A 23331-nucleotide genomic window follows, 5' to 3' on the forward strand; every position below is an offset into this window, starting at 1 on the left:
AAGCCCCAGATTCTGGTATATCAATGATAATAATAATAATAACTTTGTATAGCGCCATCTATCTAGAAACAATCAATTCCGAGGCACATTGATATTATTACCCCGGCATTAGCTCGAGCTGCCTTTCAGCGCTCCTGTATTCAAGGAATTAATCCTGCCGGGTACCCATTCACCTCACCTGGGTGTGGAGTACAGCACAGTGTGGATAAATTTCTAGCTGAAGGAAAACACGTGACGGCAAGGATTCGAACCCACGACCCTCTGTTTGAAAGGCAAGAGTCAGAACCACTAGACCACGACGCGCCCATTATATTGATGATGTTAGCATTCTATGAATTCCCTCCTGCCAATAACCATTTAACACCAGGGTAGATATTGGCAAATTCAGATTAGTGTCTATCCAAAAGGAAATGAGAACTAAAAGAATACTAGAACAATGAAACTTTCTACTCAATATCCGAATGCTACATATCTAAGAGATCACGACCATTACACCATACAACTTTGACAAATATTCTCTATTAAATCCAGAAGACCACATTTCACGTAAGCATGACTGTTAGTTTGAGACCAATGTTGCAAAGGAATTGAATTCAGTGTCACCTTGAGACACTATGGGATGAAAGAAGAGGACATTGAATACAAACACGTAACAATTTCACAGTCTCACCTCACGACCTAGGCCCTGGCAATGGATAGATAGATAGATAAAGAGAAGATCGAAATGGCTTAAATCTATAACAGTTCTTCTAAATTGTCTTTGCATGCGATGACTGACCTGGGTTCCGTAACACAAAGGTTAGCATTTGATCGCAAACTTGATTTTCACGATTAATTGTACAGTGTAGCCAATGGAATCAATCGTAGAAAAATGTTCTACGATCAATGCTAAGTTTTGTGTTACTGGCCCCAGCTGGACCCTGTATCACAAGCTTAGTGATTGATTATAGAACAGAATTTTACAATTGATTCCATTGAGTATAATGTACAATCAATCATAAAATTTACGGTATGATCAATCAATAAACTTTGTGTTTCCAGGACCAGGAGGAAGCATGGGCAATGCCTTGCAATACAGAATGTACCTCTTCAAGTTTTTTTAACTTCCTGTTATTTCCTGTTTGCGGGAAAGAAAGGTCTTTGACTCATATGCTATGGTTAACAACCTTCTCACACTTAGATTTTATTTAGGATCAAAATTCCCTAGCAAATCATACAACTAGAAGAGGAACATAGGTATGCATTGCACAAGACTGCTGCTGGTTTTACAAACCATTAGTGTATGCAGCAGTAAAACAAACTCCGGGAAGCACCTCACGAAACAACATCCATCAGTGATTTTCATCAACATCAGTTACATGTTACAAGCTACTGAAATCCTTGCATTTGATTGGCCGAGAGAAACTGTGTCAAGGAAAATCACTGGAGAGATGCTTCGTGATACCCTTGCCAGAACTCCCCTGCCACAAAGAAAGCCGAAAAGGCAGCAAAGGTGTGTTAAGTTCAGTGCCTTTCTGCCTCTTGGATTGACAACAAACAAGAAATCCCCAACAATTTACAGACCAACGTTACATTGATCGCTACTGAGGTATGTATATCGACTAGATATACAACTCTCAACTTATATCTGTGGTTAATAATGGTGTAAAAAAGTGTTAGAATTCGATTAGCTGAAATGACAGGTACAGCAACGAATCCAAGCATTCAAGAGGACACAGTTGGCCAGAGGGTCGCTGGCTGCCATCTTCATTACAAAACTTGATAAGGTCAAGCTGCAAGTTAGAGTAGATTTTGGGGGGATTTGAGTGTGGATAACATTGGAGTGTAAATCTTACCGAACAGTCTACAAGGCATGCTCACCACACACAGGTGAAATGCATTGGAAATGTTCTTACATGAAAAGATTTTCATCAGCTTATTTTCAGAATGAAGGTGGCAACAGCGTCCTGCCGTCCAGAAGTGTCCTCTTAATGTCAGATTGCACTGCCATTTTCATTACATACTGAATGATTGTGGATATATGGATTAAAGTTGCATCACAATTTATCAGTGTTTGTTGGCAGAAAATTGTCATGCATTAAATAAAAACATTTCAAAGATTCGTGTTGTATTTTCCCCTCTTCATATACTTGTTTCATTTAGAAGGGTAACCTATTTACAAGAGAAAAAAACGGTAAGAATCATTACATTAAGAATGTGTCAGTAAACTGTTAAATGTACTTGAAAAAATATTTGTTTTGTGTATACTATATGTGTACACACTTTAATGTGAATAAGGATTAGAAACTGACTATAATATTATATACTGCATTTTGCAGTATATTTATCATATATTGAATATATGAGTACTTTGAGTAATATCATTGTACTATAAATTTGTTAGTATTAAAAAGGAAATCATATCATGCTTGCTGTTAAGATTTGAAAATTTTCTAAATGAATATATAAGTTCTTATTCAAGCTTTGAAATTTTCATGCATGATTCTTTCTGTATACATGATATTTCTCATTAAAACCTATGAAATTAATAATAACCTTTGAAATAATATGATACAACTTATCATCTTTTTTTAATGTATATTCATACTTTAAACACTCAAAAGGATGAAATAATAACGAAAACCACCCATTTTTTTCCCCATGTCTTAATTTTATCTGTTTATAAAAGATAAAAGCAGGTGTTTAATACATGCTTTTGAAGAAAATCCACCAAAGTGTCATCTTGGATATTTAAACCTTTTCTCTTGTTTTTTCTATCCTATCTTAAATATTGAAATATGTCATGATTCAAAATGAGTGTTAGTAATGAATGATGGTGGACATGGGGGCAGTTTCCACAGAACAATAAAAACTCTTGAGATCGTGGACACCCCCTTTGTTATGTGTGTGTAATGGAGGGATGTCATTGAACTCAGATAACTTTGTGAAACCATGTACCTTGAAGATGAACAGCTAAACCCATAGAAGCTTCATTATTTATTATCATTCAAAGAATACCACCCCTTTAAAATATAATTCAAAGTCAATTCAATACAATATTCAATGACGTGGCATTAAAATAATGATGGATTTTTCAGAAGCTATTTGGCTATAAACAAAAAAAAAAAGAATCATTAACCTTTTTGAAAGTAATTTTTAGAATTTGGCATGGAAGGGGTGGTAGTGGTAAAATTCTATTTAATGGTAGAGAGTTGTAATTTTAACTGTATGACCCCTTACTCTGGGTGTATTAACAATAAAACACATGTGATTTTGATGTATATAGATCCTTGTTGACAATGCTCAACATTTTGGATGGACTTTTTTCCACATTACTTCCTTGAATAGACTATGATAGTTTTATCAAATTGCTTCCTGATTGTATTCTATTTATCTGTGATGTCTAAATGTACAGTGTAGAATTTTGAATTCTGATTACTTTAACAAAAAAATAAGTGTAAACTTTATATAAAACTCTTGGAAATGACATAATATTTCATCTTGTTTAGATTCACTGTATAATATGGCTAAATTAAGAGCAAAATTGCCTGTTTCATGAATAAAATAATAATTAACTAAAAAATACAAATAAATAAACTACAATTTGTAAAATAAAAAACATTTTGTACGATCTGAAATTGAAACTTTAATAAAATGAAAGTATCTTCAGGAGTCCTATTCATGATTATAAAACAGTCATTACATAGAAAATGATTTTTCACTTTCCTTATTCCTATTCATGCGGAGTGTTACATGTATATAAATAAATTATAGATTGTCAGGCCTAACAATAAACTATTTATAATGAGATCATTTATCAAGCAAATTACTTTCTTATGTAAGATGAATAATGCAATATGTGAGCAGAAACTACTTGTAAAAGTGAGTTTAATCATCTAAAATGCATTATATCTTCGTCAGTCTCCATTTGAATAACAAATTAAAAACAGAAACCTAAGAATCGTATAAATAAAATATCTGAACACAATATTAGCTAACATGAGAAAATTGTACACATGACCTCCTAAATGTATGATTTGAGTTAGTAGCATGTTTATGTGTGCATAACTATGTAATGAGGGTGCATTGGTTAATTCTGTGCAAATAACAATGTGTGATATAATTGGTCATGTCATCCAGAGTATCATTGACACTGCCCTTGACATTGTTCTTGACAGTGTCATTGACACTGCCCTTGACATTGTTCTTGACAGTGTCATAGACATTGCCCTTGACATTGTTCTTGACAGTGTCATTGACATTGCCATTGACAGTGCCATTGACATTGTTTTTGACAGTGCCATTGATAATACCTTGACAATGCCTTGACAATGACCTTGACATCGTATTGACATTGCCCTAGACAGTGCCATTGACATTGTTCTTGACAGTGTCATTGACATTGCCCTTGACATTCATCTTGACGATGTCATTGACATTGCCCTTAACAATGACCTTGACAATGCCTTGACAATACCCTGGCTATGTCCTTGATTGTGTTCGAATCCATTGCACATGAAGGTCATTCACGCCGCATTTAATTCACCATCCGATGCCTAAACAAACTGCCATTTTAGGTTTGAGGAGCATTGTTTATTGAAATATTTCACAGAAGAGAATTACCAGGAATACTGAGTTAAAATTTATTTTGAAAAAGTTGAGAGTTTATGCAGACAATACCATGGACACTAACTTTAATAACCTAATACCACAGAAATTGCATACATGCACCCCAAAAGACAAGAAATTCCAGTTCCACCATTTCAGAAAAGGGATTTAATATTAAGAATAAGTGTGCCAATTGGGATAAAATTCCTTTAAAAAAAGAACACCCTTGAAATGGCAAACTTTTGAACAAAGAAGGGATTATTTCTTAGCATTACTGATGTATAAATGTATTCATGGATTTGCTCCCACTAGAATGTGCAATAATATAGAAATGAACTTTGACAGACATGGTTTGAATACAAGATCTGCCGATTCTCTTAATGTAATCTTGCCAAAACCTAATCTAGAATGTTTCAAACATGGTTTTATGTATGCGGGAGGTAAGCTTTGGAACACCTTGCCATACGCTACTAAAAATTCAACATCTGTACTATCTTTTAAGCATTTGTATAAGAAAGCATTTTTTAATTAAGTGTTGACTTATATGTATTTTTACCAATGTAAACGTCCAGCTGCATTTATTTTAGTCTCTTTTAAACCTTTCGTGCAATATGTTGTATTGAGTGGGGACCTGGACGTTGCAAGCTTCGTTTCCTTTTTACAATAGTAATTTTTTATCCTTGCACATTAGTGAATGAGTCGTGTGTGGATTGTTTTTATTCACGTGTTGTTGCAGGGTGATCTGTCTACTGTGATTGTTTACTGATAGTTTATGAATGAATCTGGGTTGGGTTGACTGATTGTGATTGATTGTGGGTGAATGTGTGTTGGGTGATGGGGTGGATGGATGGATGCGTGGTGTGTACTCTTCAAATGGGTCACGAGGTTTGCAAATGGTTCCTGGTTCCTCTTCTCTTTTTCATTTTAACTTGTAAATACTGATTCTCAATAAATTGTGTAATACGAACTGCCACTGTCATTCTTATTTTTTTAGCTTATCATATGCAGCTGGTCGTATTCTTATATCAGCTTAGAATTTTGATGTAATTTTTTTAACCCTTTCAGGACCTTGATGTAAAACAGTGTTTTTATACTGATCTTGTGTTTTTTCCTGAATAAATATATTTCAATAAAAATAAAAAAAAATAAAAATAAAATTCTATTAAATGAAGCATGAAGACCTTCGGTGAATGATTGTTAGAAGTATGAATGTGAGTCTATTGTAGTGTCTTGTGAGTGATGATGTTACATGAATGAAAACAAACAAAAAGAGAACGGCAAACATATATAATCATAAGAGAGAAAAAAAATCTTAAGAGAGGAAATCATAAGACAGAAAAGAGTAAAAACAAAACAAAAAACTTGAGAAGATGCAAAGAATAGAAAAAATCATCCTGTTTTGATGATGGAGCATTCGGTATGGTGAGTGGTACAAGGCATTGTTGTACAAGGAATGGCTTGACGGACCCCATGAAGGAAATCATAACTCAAAAGAAATGCACTTCTGAAGCTGTGTCATGATCATGGATGAGTTGCATTAGCGTCAATAAGAAAAACAAAAAGAAATAATCAAAATAAACAAATCTTTACACCGTCTCTCCACCGCTGAATAACGGAGAGACGGTTTGTTAGGCAGCCATAATTTGAAATGGTGCTAGTTGTTTGATTTTGCAATAGGAGAGGTTGTAAGAATAATTTTCAGTCCTCCCCTGACACAAGCTTTCAAAAGTACTTACTTTCTTTCTGGGAAGGAAACGTCCCCCCTTTCCTTTTTTTTTCTTTTCAAAGGCCTTGCCAGTGACCCCGTTGGCACTGCTGACGCTATTGATCGACACAGTGTCGGGGTCCGGCCCGTTTGCGTTCGGGTCGTCCAAATCCTGCATGGGAAAGTCGTCGGGCGGGATCAAACCCGACTTGTACTTTTCAATAGTCTTCTGGGTGTCCTAGGGAAGGCAGGATTCGTTGAGAGGGTGAGGGAAAAAGAAAAAGGAGAGACAAACACAAACACTGATAAGAACATCTTAATACGAAACCAAGATTGACAAGATATATGTACCTTCCTCCCAAACATTCCAAATATTGTTCCCTTGGCTTTGCGGTTTCGCCGCGCCACGGAGTTGAGGGTGCCGTTTTTCTCGATATCCTTGAGGCTCTGCATTGAGACAGTGTCTACATCAGATTCTTTTCGCTGTAACTCATCATAATCGATCAATTGGATGTCATCGGGCGGGACAAGCCCCGTTTTGTACCTGTCTATCGTCTGTCTGGAATCCTGAAGAGGAGAAGGAGGCGGCGTTAGTTGCGACGTTCAATCAAATTCAATCTTTTTACATCCTGTATATCAAGGTCTAATACTATCTTTAAGTGCATGGGGGAAAAGTCCTTACATTATACACATTGTTAAATGCGATCAAACAATGCTGTAATGGTGCTGAAAATGCTTGTACTTAGGAAAGTTCTATGAATACCAGACAAGAGCTACTTTTATACATCAGTTTTGTTTTTAACTTTCATATATCTTGGTCCTGTGAAAGGTTCAACTTGTAAGTATATATCCTGAAAATATTACATGAAAAAAAAAAGAAATTACATAAAAACATAGAATTCACACTAAAAGAATTCAGACTAAAGGAAAGATAAATCATACCCATAATAGATTAAGTCAGACAAAAACACAGTTATTGAATAGGAAGATGAAAGAAAGCGAGTTCTTCTTTGCAATTATATTTGGGATGACATATAGTCTAGCATCAAATGTAAATCATCTACTACATTCCATTTGATGTTACAAGAAACGCAATCAGATGAATAATATGTGTATCAAATTGATGCAGCTTTTAATTTCATTTGACAATGGATGTGAATACATCAAATTTTAAATGGACTCGTTGTCAGTATCAAGCCTGAAACAACGATGAATGAAAAATACCACATACAGAATATTTGCTGAAAGAAAAGAAAAGAGAACAAGAAAACAGTTACAAACAAGATCAATGCATAAAATACAAGAAAAACACAGAAATTTACAGTTAAATGTGGGCTAACTTTTGTCATAAATGGCAACTTCAATAAAAACTGACAGGCTGACGATCCAACATGGTAATTACCACTAATAGCAAGTTACTATAAGAGTAACTAATGATACAATATGTCTTTGAACAGTATTTTTATGTACACACATTTCTGAAAACTCAATAGAGAAAAGAATCTTTAATGAATAGTATTTCTAATATCTAAAGAACTAAATCCATGTTTTTAAAACCAACTGAGCCCCGTGGCTGACAAAACTCTGGCTAGGGTCTGTGGAAAATGGGTACTATATTGAGATAATAATATGTATGAAGAAACACATCTGAAATACCAATAGGTTGTAGGAAGCGAATTAAAAATATCCTTGAACTTTCCATTCCTCAGTCTGTTGAAGTGAGACAGTTAAACCTGGGCTATTTCTTAAAAAGGGATGTAACTTCCAATTGATCTCAACTATTGCAGGCCAGTGACACTGTCATTTACAATGCATATTTTTCTTAAAACATGGGGTTGTTTCAAATATGTCAGGCTGCCTCATGGGCCAGCCTCAGTTCACTTTGGAGTCATGTGGAACAGGGGTCAATATCCACTTCGTCTGAAAGCTCTCTGGCTATGTGAATAGATGGACTATTCATGGATTACATTTTCATTCTGACAAAGTACAAAATGATATGTTGATATGTGAAAATTAGAACATGGGCATTGGACTAAATGGCAGCAAGACCAAGTGAGCATTAGACAAAAAAAAATTGTCAGACTAAAGGGTAATTGACCAAGATGGTATCGGCATGACAGTGTGTGTGTGTATTTGAGTTTTGTCAGACATGTATCAATCAGATATGATTATTTACGTCTGGGACCGACCTTTAACGTCACCATCCGAAAGTGACCGGGGCTCGAACCTCGAACCTCTGCATCAATTTGTAACTTCGCCACACAGCTTGGATTACAGGCGCACGCCACAACGCCCAGTTATACTATCTGAGTGTTATGCTATCCGAGCATTAGACCAATTTACAGTTAGACCAAGTGACGGTTGGTCCAATCAGCAATTGGAACATCTTATAGTAAACCCAAGCGGACACACACCATGATAGATGACTTACTTTGGACGGATCAACCTTCTCTGCCTCAATGGTCATTGTTTCCAGACAGTTCTTGATCAGGGGAATGACCTGCCGATGACCTTCCGCGTAAGAGATGTAGAACTCCCCCAAGCGCTGGTTCCTCCTCTCATCCATTTCTTGAATTTTCTGAAAAGAAGAAAAAAGGACTTCAGAATTAAAAACAAGTGGAATGCCTCTGGCCGTCTCACCTGCATCACGCGATTCAATATAGCAGCAGTGCTGATTTTGAAAACTACTATAACTCGCACAAGATGTTCAGTGATACTTGGTTACTCTTATGTCCAAGTTTTATGAACTAGACCAACACACTTTCAAATTTATGGCTGTAATTCAACAAATACCCCAATTTGGCCAAAGTTCATTGACCCTAAATGACCTTTGACCTTGATCATGTGACCTGAAACTTGCACAGGATGTTCAGTAATACTTGATTATTATTATGTCCAAGTTTCATGAATCAGATCCATAAACTTTCAAAGTTATGATGGTAATTCAACAGATACCCCCAATTCGGCCAAAGTTCATTGACCCTAAATGACCTTTGACCTTGGTCATGTGATGTGAAACTCAAGCAGGATGTTCAGTGATACTTGATTAACCTTATGTATAAGTTTCATGAACTAGGTCCATATATTTTTTAAGTTATGATGACATTTCAAAAACTTAACCTTAGGTTAAGATTTTGATGTTGATTCCCCCAACATGGTCTAAGTTCATTGACCCAAAATGACCTTTGACCTTGGTCATGTGACATGAAACTCAGGAAGGATGTTCAGTAATACTTGATTAACCTTATGGCCAAGTTTCATGAACTAGGTCCATATACTTTCTAAGTTATGCTGTCATTTCAAAAACTTAACCTCAGGTTAAGATTTGGTGTTGACGCCGCCGCCGCCGCCGTCGGAAAAGCGGCGCCTATAGTCTCACTCTGCTATGCAGGTGAGACAAAAACCCAGCATCCTTAAGAACATCCATACAAACTACAGTATGGGATATTTTCACAATATGTATCATTGATTATTTTTACTGGTACATTACTTATGAAGCCAATCGGTTTCAATGATTATGAAAGCAGCCATCAATTAAAATCTCTGACAAAATGCTTCATGGTATGCCACCAACGTGATAACTTTGGAAGGTGTTGTTTAGTGGAGAATAGGATAGTTGGAAGTGCACCACAATGATTGTTACTTCTTTAATTGAATCATATGTCTTCTTCACTATTGAAAACTATAAATTTACAAGCAGAAACTGTCAGTGGAATTGTGGAAATATGGAGGGATGAACCTAGTTTTGTCGCCATAAAAAAAAAGCAATTTCAAAATCAAGAAAGAGAATGGGAAACGATTGAAAATCTTACGGTGAATATTTGTGGTATTTTTGTGTAGTAGAAGTCTCTCTGGTCTTTGTTTGTGTTGTCGAGCTGGAGGATGTAGTTGTCTTTGCATTCACATTTTTGCGAATTCTTGCCGTTCATTGTTGCTCGGTACTACAGAAGACAAAGAAACATGAAGCAAAACAATGTATGAACGAACGAATGAACGAACGAACAAATGAATGAACATAGAAAGATCTACGAATTCTGCAGCATGTTCATGGACACCAAGATATAGATCTGACCCTAAACAGTCATTTAAAAGGCTCAATTCCAAGCACTGCAGTTGGGGTCATTTTGACCCTCGACAAATTGACAAATTTCAAGACCTTTGTCTACCATCTGCAGCTTTTCAACTTTATTCCAACAAAATTTCAGGGGGTGTTTACAAATGCTTATTTGAAATCAATCACTAATTTTAAGTGCTTATCTGCAATTGATAGATCAAGTTTAAGATCACAATCTTTAGACCAGCAATCAGATGCAAATGCAAATTTAAAATCAAATTTAATTATAAGTCTTATTATACACTAGCTGGTGTTTTCTGTACGTCTTTGCATCATGGAATTCAAGGTTTATTTGTTGAAATTGTATTGTTCAAATTTGTAGCTTGTTTGTGTACATACACTGACAAGAGAACTGTTGCTAGGACAAGCATCTGTTGACAATGTGTGCACACAATAAAACAAGAACACCATCAATATCATTAATATGGTCAACGCTGGGGCCTAGTACATAAGTTTGTTGAAATTTCCCAATAGCCCCATATAATAATAATCCTACCTTTTCAACCTGTGCCTTTGTTTGGTTCATATCCTCATTAGCTCTCTCAAAGTTAGTCTTAGAAGTCATCCATGCTTCATGGCTGTGTTTATAGGTACTCTTGGTCTGCAAAGATTGAAAACAAACAACAAAATATGTAAAGATGAAAAAAATATTAAATAGTTATATGATGTCAAAATACATGTATTTAGGCAAACTCAGTTTTAATATATGGACAGACATACAATATAATAGGCATTTTAAGATGCAGTTTATGTCTTGTACTTAAAATACTTGTAATTAAAATGTTACATACAGATAAACTAGGGATTCAAAAATGAACATTACGTGTTTCATCTCAAAAGAAATTCTTTTTAACATCCCAATGAACTTTATTATTGTGATTGATTGATTGATAAAAAATTAACGACACTATCAACACATGCGTGTCATATAAGTGTCGGACAGTTAATCTGGAAAGGTTACTATAATACAGTACAAATTACCCTAATGCAACTTTACAAAGGAACAGGATTATAAATAAGTGATTATCAGTAATAAATTAATACGTTAACTACTTCCCCGGGATAACTTCCCTACTCTTTACGAAAAGAGGAGTAGGTTTTTTAACGTGTAAATGGTGTGACTCTCCCTTACACGGGACCGACGGCTTAGAGTCTCCTCCGAAAGACTAGACAATTGGAATAAAATACCTTGCCCAAGGGTATACCTGTTGTGATTGGGATTCGAACAGTTTCCCACCTAAAATCTAATAAAAAGATTGATTGCATTGAATGTAATGATTAGTTTCTACAAAAAAAAGGACATCAGAAAGAGAACATATGTATTCCATCACCGTCTAATACAACAGCAGTCTCGAGGGAAAAAAAAATTCTTCTACACCCAGTATTTCATATTTTATTAGATGTCACTAGAAATCTGAAGAAAAAATATGAAACCACAATTAAGTTTGTTTGTGCTCCAATAATAAAAAAAAATTCTGACAAATCTAGGTTTAGATATTGAAGAAAAAAAATCAACTTTCACTTTTAATCTCTATATATATTTTAATTAAACAAGGCAAATACAGATTCAAAGTGATCTTGTATTGTATCGTTGCAGTAAATATAAACAGAAAGTCATCAATAAGTAAGATCAATGTCAGCAAACTGAAACCATTCAGTGCTTAGTCTCATACTAATTATTCATGAAGGAGTTTAAAAACAAGCTGAGGGCATTAATCATCTTGTCTGTACACGGCAACCAATGGCATTATGGGGTCACAAACATGTTAAAATGGATTCCATAGCTGTATGAAGGCGTGATTTGATAAAAGATAATGACAAAAGTGATGACACATATTCTGTTATTTTGTTAAGTGTTTTCTACAATAAAGTTCAGGGGCGCTTTGCATAAAATCTAAGATTACGGTAACTTTGTCATCCAGTGGTAACTACAGTACCATGGCAACAAAGCTCAACAGCCAATCAGAATCAAGGATTTCCGGGAAGTTACCATTGGATGACAGAGTTACTATAACAGTGACTTTTATGCAACAGGCCCCGGATGAAATAAACATGTATGATGGTGAAAAATATCATATGGGGGCTTAGGCTAATTCTCACCCAAAATGCCCCTAAGTGCCCTGGAAAACATAAAAAAAGAGCTCCTGAAATACCCAAAAGGTCCAATGTAAACTGTAGTACAATGTAGCAAATTTGGGCTGTTAGGCTGAAAAAGTAGCACCAGGACATTAAAAAAAAAAATTATTACTATTATTATCATTATTAATCTATTACATGAATACTCTAAGCCCGGAGGGAGGTGATCAGTTGAACCGTATCTCCTCCCGGGATCCGCCACGCCCAGGCTCCAAAATCGCACCGCGTGTCGGGCCTGCCACTCTTCACAGACTTGCCGCCCTCCCAGCCCATCACACCTCGCACGACCGAGTCGTCGTCCGATTCTTCCACCGAAAATCCCCGTAGACCTGCGTGTTGTAGCCCGACATTCGACCATGACAGACGCGTCACGTGTGTCGTCTCGCTCCGAACGCCGCGTTCTGATTGGTCAACAGCGGCGCACAGACTTACAACATTTTGACATATCATTAAAAACCCGCTGGTAGTATGACAGCGATCTGTGGCGACTTACGTAAGCACAATGTTTTTACGTGTGCAGGGACCCTGGATCGAACGGGGGGGGGGGTGGTGTGGATATATTTTTGCTTTTTCTTTAATTCATATTCCTTCCCCGTTCCGACTCAGCTTTATTCTCTTTTTACTTTCATGTGAATTTCTAATTAGGCCTGTATTATTAAATAATGGAGCTATTAATAACTATGATTAAATCTTACTTCTTCTTAATCACTTTTGATTTTCAAGTTCTTGATTATTCTCTTTTTACTTTCATGTGAATTTCTATTTAGGCCTGTATTATTAAATCATGGAGCTATTAATAACTATGATTAAATCTGATCTTCTTAATCACTTCTGATTTTCAAGTTCTTGATTACACTTATTTGGGCAGGGGTGGGAAAGGAAGTGAATTAAAGGTCAAGTGCACATCAACAAAAAATCTTTGAATTAATACAGAAATTTCCCTTTTTTAACACAAAACAGTTATATACACAAAACAATGGTATGCAAATAGAGTTGATTATGTCACTCACATCCATTACTTTCTAAATTTTTGTTGCATTTTATTATATCAATTTTAGCAAATTTGATATAAAAACTCTTCATCGAATCACAATATGTTACATTCACGGAAACTACGAATGTTAATGGACGAATTAAAATCCCTCTCAAAATCTATTAAAGAAAATGAGAAAATTAAACTTTACATGTTATGTACATGTATCAAACAAAAAATATACACAAGAAATTAGAGTGTGTGTGAGACATAATCGGTTCTGTAATTTGCACATTGACCAAGATGAGCATATAATTGTTTTGTAAAATTAGGCAAATTTCTCAATGTCAAAATAGTAATTTTTTAAATTTTGAATCATAGTTTTTATAAAATTTTCTGCAATACTTTATTTTTCCTTAAATTCAAATTAATTTTTTGGTGGGGTGGACTTCTCCTTTACTCTTTGCATGGAATGTAGGAAATGCACATATGCAAATCAGTAATTGGACACATGTTCACTTTCCTTTCATCCAGGCCACTCCCTCACGTCCACCAGTTTTACAGTCTTATAACAAAAATGATGAATTAATTAGAATACGGCCATCACACCATAGCTCCATGATCACACAACATTTACACAGTGCTTCACAACAAATATTTCACTTCTGTTCATGCAATAATTACTGTGGAAAACGAAAACAAGGCGTAACCACATTCGAATACCGTTTAAAAGGACAAATATATAAAACATGGCGAGATCTTTGATTTGAATCATGTGTAGAATTTAAAGTGAACGTGAAATGAGATTTTGGCATTCTGTCACAACTGAAATGCACTTTCGCACCGGGCGATTTTCGCACTGGGCGATTTTCGCCAATTAATTTTGGCACAATATAATGATTTTATTCCCAAATGTCTAATCAATCCATAACCTGAATTTCAGCCGATCTCGACGCCTTCGTTTGAATTCTCAGTTTGACTTCGCCTTCGCCGTAGTTGCGATATGGACTGAAGTTAGCGATCATAATAATGTGAACCTGCCTCGCGAAGGATGGGGCAGTTTGCGCCGCGCCGCCTGTGTGTCCGCATGGCAGGTTCACATCATTATGATCGCTAACTTCAGTCCATATCGCAACTATGGCGAAGGCGAAGTCCGACTGAGAATTCAAACGGAGGCGTCGAGATCGAAGTTGAAATACACCCGTTTTAGATGCTCAATTCTTTCTTTTTTCCCTTTTATTTATCCTTTCTTTACCTTTCACTTCTTCTTCTTTCTTTTCTTTCGTCCTTCCTTTCCTTTTTACTTCCTTATTATTTTCTTTCTTTAATCCTTTTTTTTAGTGATAAAGGGGACAACAACAAAAATAATGAATAAAAAAATAAACTTGCGTCTTTTAAAAATGTTTTCTTCCTTCTTTACTTTTTGGGACCAATAGAAATAAAAACATTAAAAAAAAAAAGGCGGGGGCGATAAAATGAATATCAGCTAATCCAATGAAATATGTTGAACAAGTAAATAAAAGGGTTAATGTAAATCCTCCAAAACCAAATACTTTTTCAACTTCCCTTTTTATAGTTAAAATGAGGGGCAATATTTTTAAACCCTAGTTTAACTAAATATCATATTCGTTCAACGTCAATAGCATTTTAATTCTCTTATCTGTATTTCTTTTATTAACCAAAATCCTTAACTCTTTATCACTTTTTACTTTCTCACTATTACCTTTAATCAATCATATATTTTTCAAAACAAATTACGACTTCAAATAAACACCTAACTTTCACATTCCTTTCAAACCACAACCACAACCTTTTAAAATGTTCTCTTAAAAAATTCAAATGTTTATTTCTTTCCCTATCTTGAATAAACCTGTCAATCTACAACAAATTCTATTTAACTTAATCACACCCCAAAACCTGTGGAATTTCCACGGGCTCTGCTAGTATTATTAATATTATCATTATTATTATTTCTATTACTATTATTATCATTATGATTATTATTATGTTATGATTACTACTACTACTATTATTATTACTATTATTATTATTATCATCATCATTAATGTTTTTCTTTTGATGTACATGTCTTATGCATGATGTTTGCTGTATTAAAGATACATGTACAAGTATCTGTGACTGGACACTGCTGTTTATTATTAAAGTATGGCATTCTTTAACCTAAACCCCCAAATCAGAGCTAACCTTTCAATATCTCTTAAATGAGAACTGGCGCATATGTTTATGCACGTCTTGCTATAAAAGGATATCAGTGCTGTGGTGGGACTTGAACTCGTAGCATGAACCGCAGTCTGGCGACTCGTCCATCAGACCACAACCACACACATCTAAAGGGAAAATGCGCTAGTTAGCAACAGGAAAAGGACGCTGTTATCTCCACTTTCGATCAGTAACCGATTCTAGGAAAGGATTAATTTCCTTTTAAGAATAGAACTGGCTGTAGTCCTGTATAATTAGTAAAACCCTAGAGCTGTCTCGGAAGTCAAGTACATGTATTAAATATATGCACTTTCCTCTCATAATCTTTTTAATATAAAAGCCTTGTGGCAATCTGTACTATAAAGCTCATGGGAAATTCAGAATTTAGGATCATACGGCTTAAACAGGGATATTGATATATTAAAGGACCTCATGCAAATAATTCATCAAAATCATATCAGTTTTAATCAGTAGTTGATGTTCATATTAATGATCTTTTATAATTTTTTACAGGGTGATCTACATGTAGGAAAATTTGTTTGCACTTGATTACAAATTTCAATTGCATATCTTCAAATGATTGAGAATTATTAAAAAAGTAAAGAACAAATAAATATGTTTTGTTGCATTAAGTGTATCCGTTATGATTAACCTGTAATTGATTGCAAGTTTGTTACGATTGTATGATGCCTCCTTTTAGAGTCTTTGTGACGACCCCCAAAGTAAGCCAATCTCTGACTTCCCTTTAGAATATGACTGGCTGAGACAGCCTCCTAAGGGATCTACATCTAACAGGCTTGGTTAATACAGTAAACCCTTCCACTTTTTTCATGCTATTAGTATGTATCCAAATTAACGTACATTGTATCCCGTGCAGATGATGTATTCTTCCCAACACATATAACGAAATGTACTTTAATGATTTAGAAATATGAAACCATCTTGGTTCATTTGACCAACAGATTGTAAGATTGAGTAGAAGAAATAACCAGTTGTCTCACGATGTATCAAACGTAGTAGGAAAGCGACGTTTCGTCTGCAAGCTGCTAGACTTCGTCAGGCAATGAGCAAAGACGTTGCTGTGCACGGGTTAAATAGCGTCGGCGAGATTGTAAGATATTCAACAACGCCATTTCTCGGATGGCAAACATTCCAACAGCGAAATCTATGACAATATTTGCTCTTACCCCTAGAATTACTAGGGGCAAGTCAGATCTGACAAGTTTCATTGATTGTGATTGACCGAGATGCAATGTTACTATGGTAACTGTTGGATAAATCTAGATTTGTCGGATAAAACGTCCAACAGGGACAAACGTCCTTTTATGACACGCTCCCCAGGACACAATGGTATTAGAGCAGAGCAGTGGAAGCAACTGCTGTCGATCCTTCACTTGTTGAAGCAACGTCATCCAAGAGCACATGACATGACGTAGAGGGTGTGTTTCAAGGAGTCATTACCACCAGTACCGGCCACACAGTAAACATCGATAGCGCTAACTGACTGAGGCCCTGTTACAACCGGTAATGTCACATGGATGCCTAATGTCACAACAATGTGTTATTCACTAATTGCATCATTGTCGACATCACAATCCGAAAGATGTGACTACTGGTAGTGCTCACTGCTCTGTTAGCGCCAACAATGTTTCTGTGCAGCCAGTACAGATCAATTAAACCAAGATATCAACTGAAAGTGAAGATTCAGATACCGTATCCATCCTTCCTTTTATTTCCTTCTAAACTTTGGTAGACTTCCCCTTCCCCCATTTTCTTACCGATTCCATCTTGCGGATGGACTTCTCCAGGTTATTATCCTCTTGCTTGAATTCTTGGAGATATTTCTTCCGTTCCGACCTCAGCTCGGTAATGAGCGCTTGGACCTCCTTGAGGACATTGGTAACCAGGTACTCTCCGATCAGCTCGTGTTGGTTGGCGATACTGTTCACTTCGGAGAGAATCTGTCTGAAGGCGTGAAGCGCCGTGTACCTTCAGAATAGGGAAAAACATTGACACAGAACAAATTGAAAGTGCTCAATACAGGTGGACGAACAAAACAAAATGAAAACAAACATAAATAAACAAAACAAACAAAAACCAACATTAACACACAAAACAAGAATACATAAAAAATAACAAAACAATTACATTATGTACATGTACTCATATAGTAAAAGAAAATATACAAATTGATACAACACCCCCCCCCCCCCCAAAAAAAATATATATATCCAAAATATTTCAGGGGCCTATTGCATAATAAGTTACCATTATGGTAACTTTGCCATCCAATGGTAACTTTCATGGAATCCTTGATTTTGATAGGCTGTTGATCATCGTTACCATGGTAGTTAGCATTGGAAGGCAAAGATAGCATAATAGCAACTTTTATGCAACAGGGTCCTGGAATATGACATATTTGTATGAATATTTTGCTCATCTAGGAAAAATATTTTCACAACACAGACATCCACGGTATGTACATGTACATGAAATCTCAAATTTAGTTCACTAGATATTTGATCAACTTGTCTGTACAACCCTTGGACCAACCCAAGTAATTTCTAAATGCCTAAGTATCTTGAGGGAGTTTGGTTGCTTCTGATACATATTTCTCACGATGCCATTGAAAGAAGATCTCCTAACTATCCCCTGAATGAACTATGTAGCAGTCAATGTGAGCACAAGACTTTAGGGTAATAACTAGTCTGCTGTGCAAACCCTTCACTCAAGTTAAGGGTCTGAATGTGCAGCCTACTCATGCCTTGTGTACTGAAGGCCCTCTCGCTCAACAGCAAGTATTGAATGTGCTAGTCTTTGCGTGGAGACACACTTGTTGATCAAAGTTTCAATCAGGGTCTGTGCCTGCAGACTAGGTAATAACTGCAATTTTTATCTTGTGTTTTGGCAAACTAAACTAAGGCAAACTATAGTATGACATATAAATCTTCTTTTTTTCTTCTTCACTGGTCAAGTCTTCGTTCACATAATTCATAATAAAAAGCTCTTCTCTGTTGAAATAAAGCGGGGAAAGGAGGTGAAAGGCACAGTATGAAAGGGGCCTGCAGGTGAAAAATAGATAGCTTCTCCACACTGTGTACATTCAATGAGGAAGTGCTCGCAAATTATTCTCCAACTGGTGAAGGTATTTAGCAATGGGTGAAGCAGCAGTCTTTCCAAACTAATCTTTTAGAATCTCCATACTCCAATTGTCAAATCATTGAAGTGAATAATACGATACTTGCCAGTTAGTCTTAGCTTTATCTGTCAATGTCAAAGTTTCAAAATAGTGTTAAAAAATAAATTCCTAACTTTGATAACGTCCCATTTTTTTGTTTTTAGACTGCCATTATTCATCACATAGTTTTGTCTTCCATGTATCTTCTGCTCTGTACGGGCTTTCCCATGTATTCAATGAGAAACATTAATTCCCATATTCTGTGAAAACAGTCAATTGTGTGACTAAAACTAAAATCAAAACCAATGCCATGGACTGCCAACTTACTTGTAATCTTCTTCTTCTTTCTTCCTCGGTAAGTAGTTCTTGTGTAGTTTCCTGTAAAAAATAGATTAAGAGAGTTAGAAAGTGGCAAACTAAAAGGGATGAATAGTTTCTACATGAATATCAGGTAGCAAAAGCCTATATTTTCAAACATCTTCAATTGAAGACAAACTTTCCCATGAACTCTCGTGAGAAACAAGCTCTTGTGTAAGTTGGAAACCTATCTGATAATAGATAATATTATGAATTATAATAAAAATATCAGCATCTAAGACTCTGAATTGTCTTATCAAGAGTGAAAAGAGTTGCACAGGAGTCATGTTTCATTTTCAATGACATTAGTGTTAGAGTGCCACTCACGGCTAAACTGTAAGACAAGAGGATGTATATATACAGAGTGTTTCACTTTTTATAGATGACTTTCAATCCCTCAACTCCATTGGAGAGATGCAAGAATTCATCAACAATATTTCTTTTGTGATATATGTTGTATGTAAACAGGAAAAATTCCAAAGTATCTGAAATGACCTCCCTTGTTTTATCATTTAAAGTTCCCTAAACAAAGCCATAGAATTAGAACATGTTTACCACTCAAAACGGATAACTATCTACATGCATTTGTGGCATTTATGCTTATACCTGTAAATCACACATATTTTTCGTGTTCTTTTCATTTCTTTTGTACATTAACATATACATTACTTGTTATTAGACTGAACACAATATACATGTAGATCTGTCATTCACTCAAATGGAGAACCTTCTGTGTGACATTTTTGGACAAGCAAAACTTCTGTAATATACTGTACATGTATGCTTTATTATACTTGTAACTCACTCAAACTTTATCCGTTCTTTTCCAAAATGTTGTACATGATCAGAATACATTCCTTAAAGTAAATACGAACCAGTAGGCACCTCTGGTCCTCAACTACTAAAACCTGGCCAGGTTTCTAACCCACAATGCAACATTCTGTGCAGTGTAGTCTTGTAATATAGGCCCATTCGAATAATAACACACTAATTCACTAATCAATATTTTTTATACTGCAATAATTATATCACAAAGTAGCTAAACAAATACTTTTACTCTCAAAACATTGAAGTTTCTTTATACAAAAAAAGTATATATGGTATATTCATTTTCAGTATTATTATTTTATATCTCAAAAGGTATATTTTAAAACTAATTATTTTTAACACACAATCAATGAGAGATCTAACACACAATCAATGAGAGATCCAACACAGTGTTGATCAGTTCACACTCCCTTTAATATTGTGACTGATCACACAACAGAGATCTGGCATTTCTCAAATGGAAAACTTTCTGCATGGTCTTTGCTAGATGAATGGTAATGACAAGCAGTTAATACTATTGTTATGCTTATACTTGTAACTCACTCAAATTTGTTGGTCTTCTTTTCAATTATTTAGTACATTATACATTCCTTAATATTATGATTGAAATCAACAACAGTTCTCTGTCATTCACTGCCCACTGACTCATCGGGTGAATGAATCTCAATGGCAGAGAACCGTATCAGCGTCGAAAAGTGGATTCCAAACAATAGCGTCTGTTTGAAGCATGGACCTACATGGTTTGAAGCGAGACAACACTGTCTGATCTCAGCAGTGTATTACATGTATTGAGCCAGGATTATTACTAGACTGAAAGCAATAAAATAGGAAATTGTGGAGATCTATTTTTTTTATTGCTAACTTGGTCATATATCATCAAAGACATAGTACGATTTCGGTACCATTTATGCAATATACATGTACCTTCACTCGGCTATATTTGAATCATTATTACCTGTAAAAACCAAAGAACAATAGATTCAGTGAACAGAATCTATTGTTCTCTGGTTTTTACAGGTAATAGTGATTCAATTTCCAACCCATTTATTTTGCAGCAATAGGAAGTCTTGAATGCAGGGAATATTTTTGCTTGATACAAAATTTGATAAGCATTTTTGGTCAGAGAGAAGCGCTCAACGACAGTTCTGCACAGTCCTATAGAAAAATATGCTCTGTAAAACTTAAAGATAAATGCCAGTTGTGGTAATGATCTCAAAATGACTTTTTACAGAATCTAATATAATGACCACCCAAGTGTCTGTTTGTATGAATAAAAAATATGTGCCAAAGGATTCTGGAAGAAATTGTGTAATTGCTGAGAAATAAGCAAAATATGTGCGGATTCGGTCACTTCCATCGGGTCTTTATTCCAGCAATAATAATACACTGTCCCACGTGTGCCTATCTGTGTTGGCGATCTTCAGTGTGATCGTTTTTCAGCTTAGATTTTATGATTTCACAAAGTTCAGTTTATGTAACTGTACCAGATCTAGATCCCCGATGATATAGTAATACTTAACCTTGGTTTTAGACTGTCTCACAAAATCAGTGTTTTACTGCAACTACTTTCATTTAGCTTTAATGTATAGCAGTCTTTCAAAAAATGTGGAGCAAATTGTGATGCGATTCCCTGAGATGCGTGAATCAGATTTAACTAAAATAGTCTGCTTGTTGAATTTTCCTGGTCCCCATCGGCATTGTGATTTTATTTCCAAACTATTCTCACAAAGTAGACTTGTCTGACATTCTGACAGGAAGAACTGCTCCACTGTCATTAATTTGTAATACTTTGTTGTAGTCATTAACAGGGAAAAGATACGCTAAGAAGGTGGCAGACCTCATTCGATCACAGAAAGGCCTGCATCAAATCCATCTATACTAGGACTATGGTTAAAATAATAATATCAAGAACAAATAAAGGCCCGCTCGAATGCACTGAATGCCAATTCTGAATAATTTCAATCTCCTAATTTTTGGAGTTCCTCCCCCTTCATCAGGGTAAAATATTAAAGACTATGGTTAAATATAGACACTTACTTGAGTTGGCTGGCATATTCAATTTCAATTTTCTGTCTATCTTTGACGAAACTGCTAAACCTTTCAACATAGTCTATCCCCCTCTCTGTGTGTTTCTCGAGATTACTGATCTGATCCTGAAGAAATAGGAGGGAAAAATAAGAAGAAAAAAACTATGAATTTCTTGTTACTCAACCATAAAATGCATTCATACAAAATATCAATTCCAGATTAGAAAACATAAAAGACTTATAGCATCACTAAACTACAGATAAATATAAAATGATGCGGTAAAATGAGGAATGATCCAATAAGATTAGATTTTGCAAGGCTCACCAATTCCACCAAAGTGCCTATAAATCAAATAGATATTTAAAACTAAAATATATAAACATCTGTATCACATAGCATGATTCAATTACATGTAAAGGACTATGATGATGACAAACATGTCTATCATACAGTGCTCATACCCAACATGTATATGACATCAGTATTGATGTATCTCATACAATAGTCACATCATCACATATCACAATATCGTGAGAAAACAATAAAGCACTTCCTTATCTTACCATACATCCACTCACACATGCACACAATAAATATGGCGGCCTACTTTCTATAAAATTTAAATTATTGCCAGACTTGTGGTAAAAGTTGCTACAATTTTCATTGTCCCGAGTGTATGAAAATGAGGTCATTCACACGATTTGAATGGAGCGAGAATTAAAAAACTGGATTTTCAAATATTCATTATGTTTCAAGTACGTGTGCACAAAGACCTTCCCGTTTTTGTACGTTGTGCATCTACAAATTAAAAATATATCTAAAAAAATGCCAAGTTTATAAATTCAAACTTTCATTTTTCTTTTAAAGAAAATAGTAGTTTTTCCTTTTTTTCACTATCTACATGCATTTTTAGATGTGCAAAATATTAAAGCCGAGCATGTAGGGCCTACATGTACACCTAAGTATATATTCTACATTATTTCATTTTTCATATCAATTTCTCATAGGGATTATTCATAAAAGCCTTCTTCCCCTCAGGTTTCAAATGAAGGATATTACATATTGACGAAAAGTCGCATTAGAGCAAAATACACATATCTTCCGAGTGGGCTAAATACTTGAAGATCAATTGAACAAATGCATCTTAACACTTCCCCATTAAACCACACACAGATAAGCATATGTGGGGCTGTGATATATGCACC

The 23331-nt window shown here is 35.3% G+C and overlaps 1 protein-coding gene across 1 annotated transcript in view; it reads right to left on the reverse strand.

The window, feature by feature from the left end:
* LOC129277779 (formin-binding protein 1-like) overlaps nucleotides 1-23331 on the reverse strand; it is a 64463-nt gene that overhangs the window by 35645 nt on the left and 5487 nt on the right. The window contains exons 2-9 of the mRNA XM_054913950.2: nucleotides 22136-22251; nucleotides 19241-19291; nucleotides 17514-17724; nucleotides 10903-11007; nucleotides 10105-10233; nucleotides 8724-8870; nucleotides 6324-6530; nucleotides 671-685 (exon numbers count right to left, since the gene is read on the reverse strand). Of these exons, the coding sequence (XP_054769925.2) occupies nucleotides 671-685; nucleotides 6324-6530; nucleotides 8724-8870; nucleotides 10105-10233; nucleotides 10903-11007; nucleotides 17514-17724; nucleotides 19241-19291; nucleotides 22136-22251 (981 nt within the window). The remainder of the gene's footprint in view (nucleotides 1-670; nucleotides 686-6323; nucleotides 6531-8723; nucleotides 8871-10104; nucleotides 10234-10902; nucleotides 11008-17513; nucleotides 17725-19240; nucleotides 19292-22135; nucleotides 22252-23331) is intronic.

The sequence above is a fragment of the Lytechinus pictus genome, chromosome 15, assembly GCF_037042905.1.
Source record: "Lytechinus pictus isolate F3 Inbred chromosome 15, Lp3.0, whole genome shotgun sequence".
In the NCBI taxonomy this organism is placed as follows: Eukaryota; Metazoa; Echinodermata; class Echinoidea; order Temnopleuroida; family Toxopneustidae; genus Lytechinus; species Lytechinus pictus.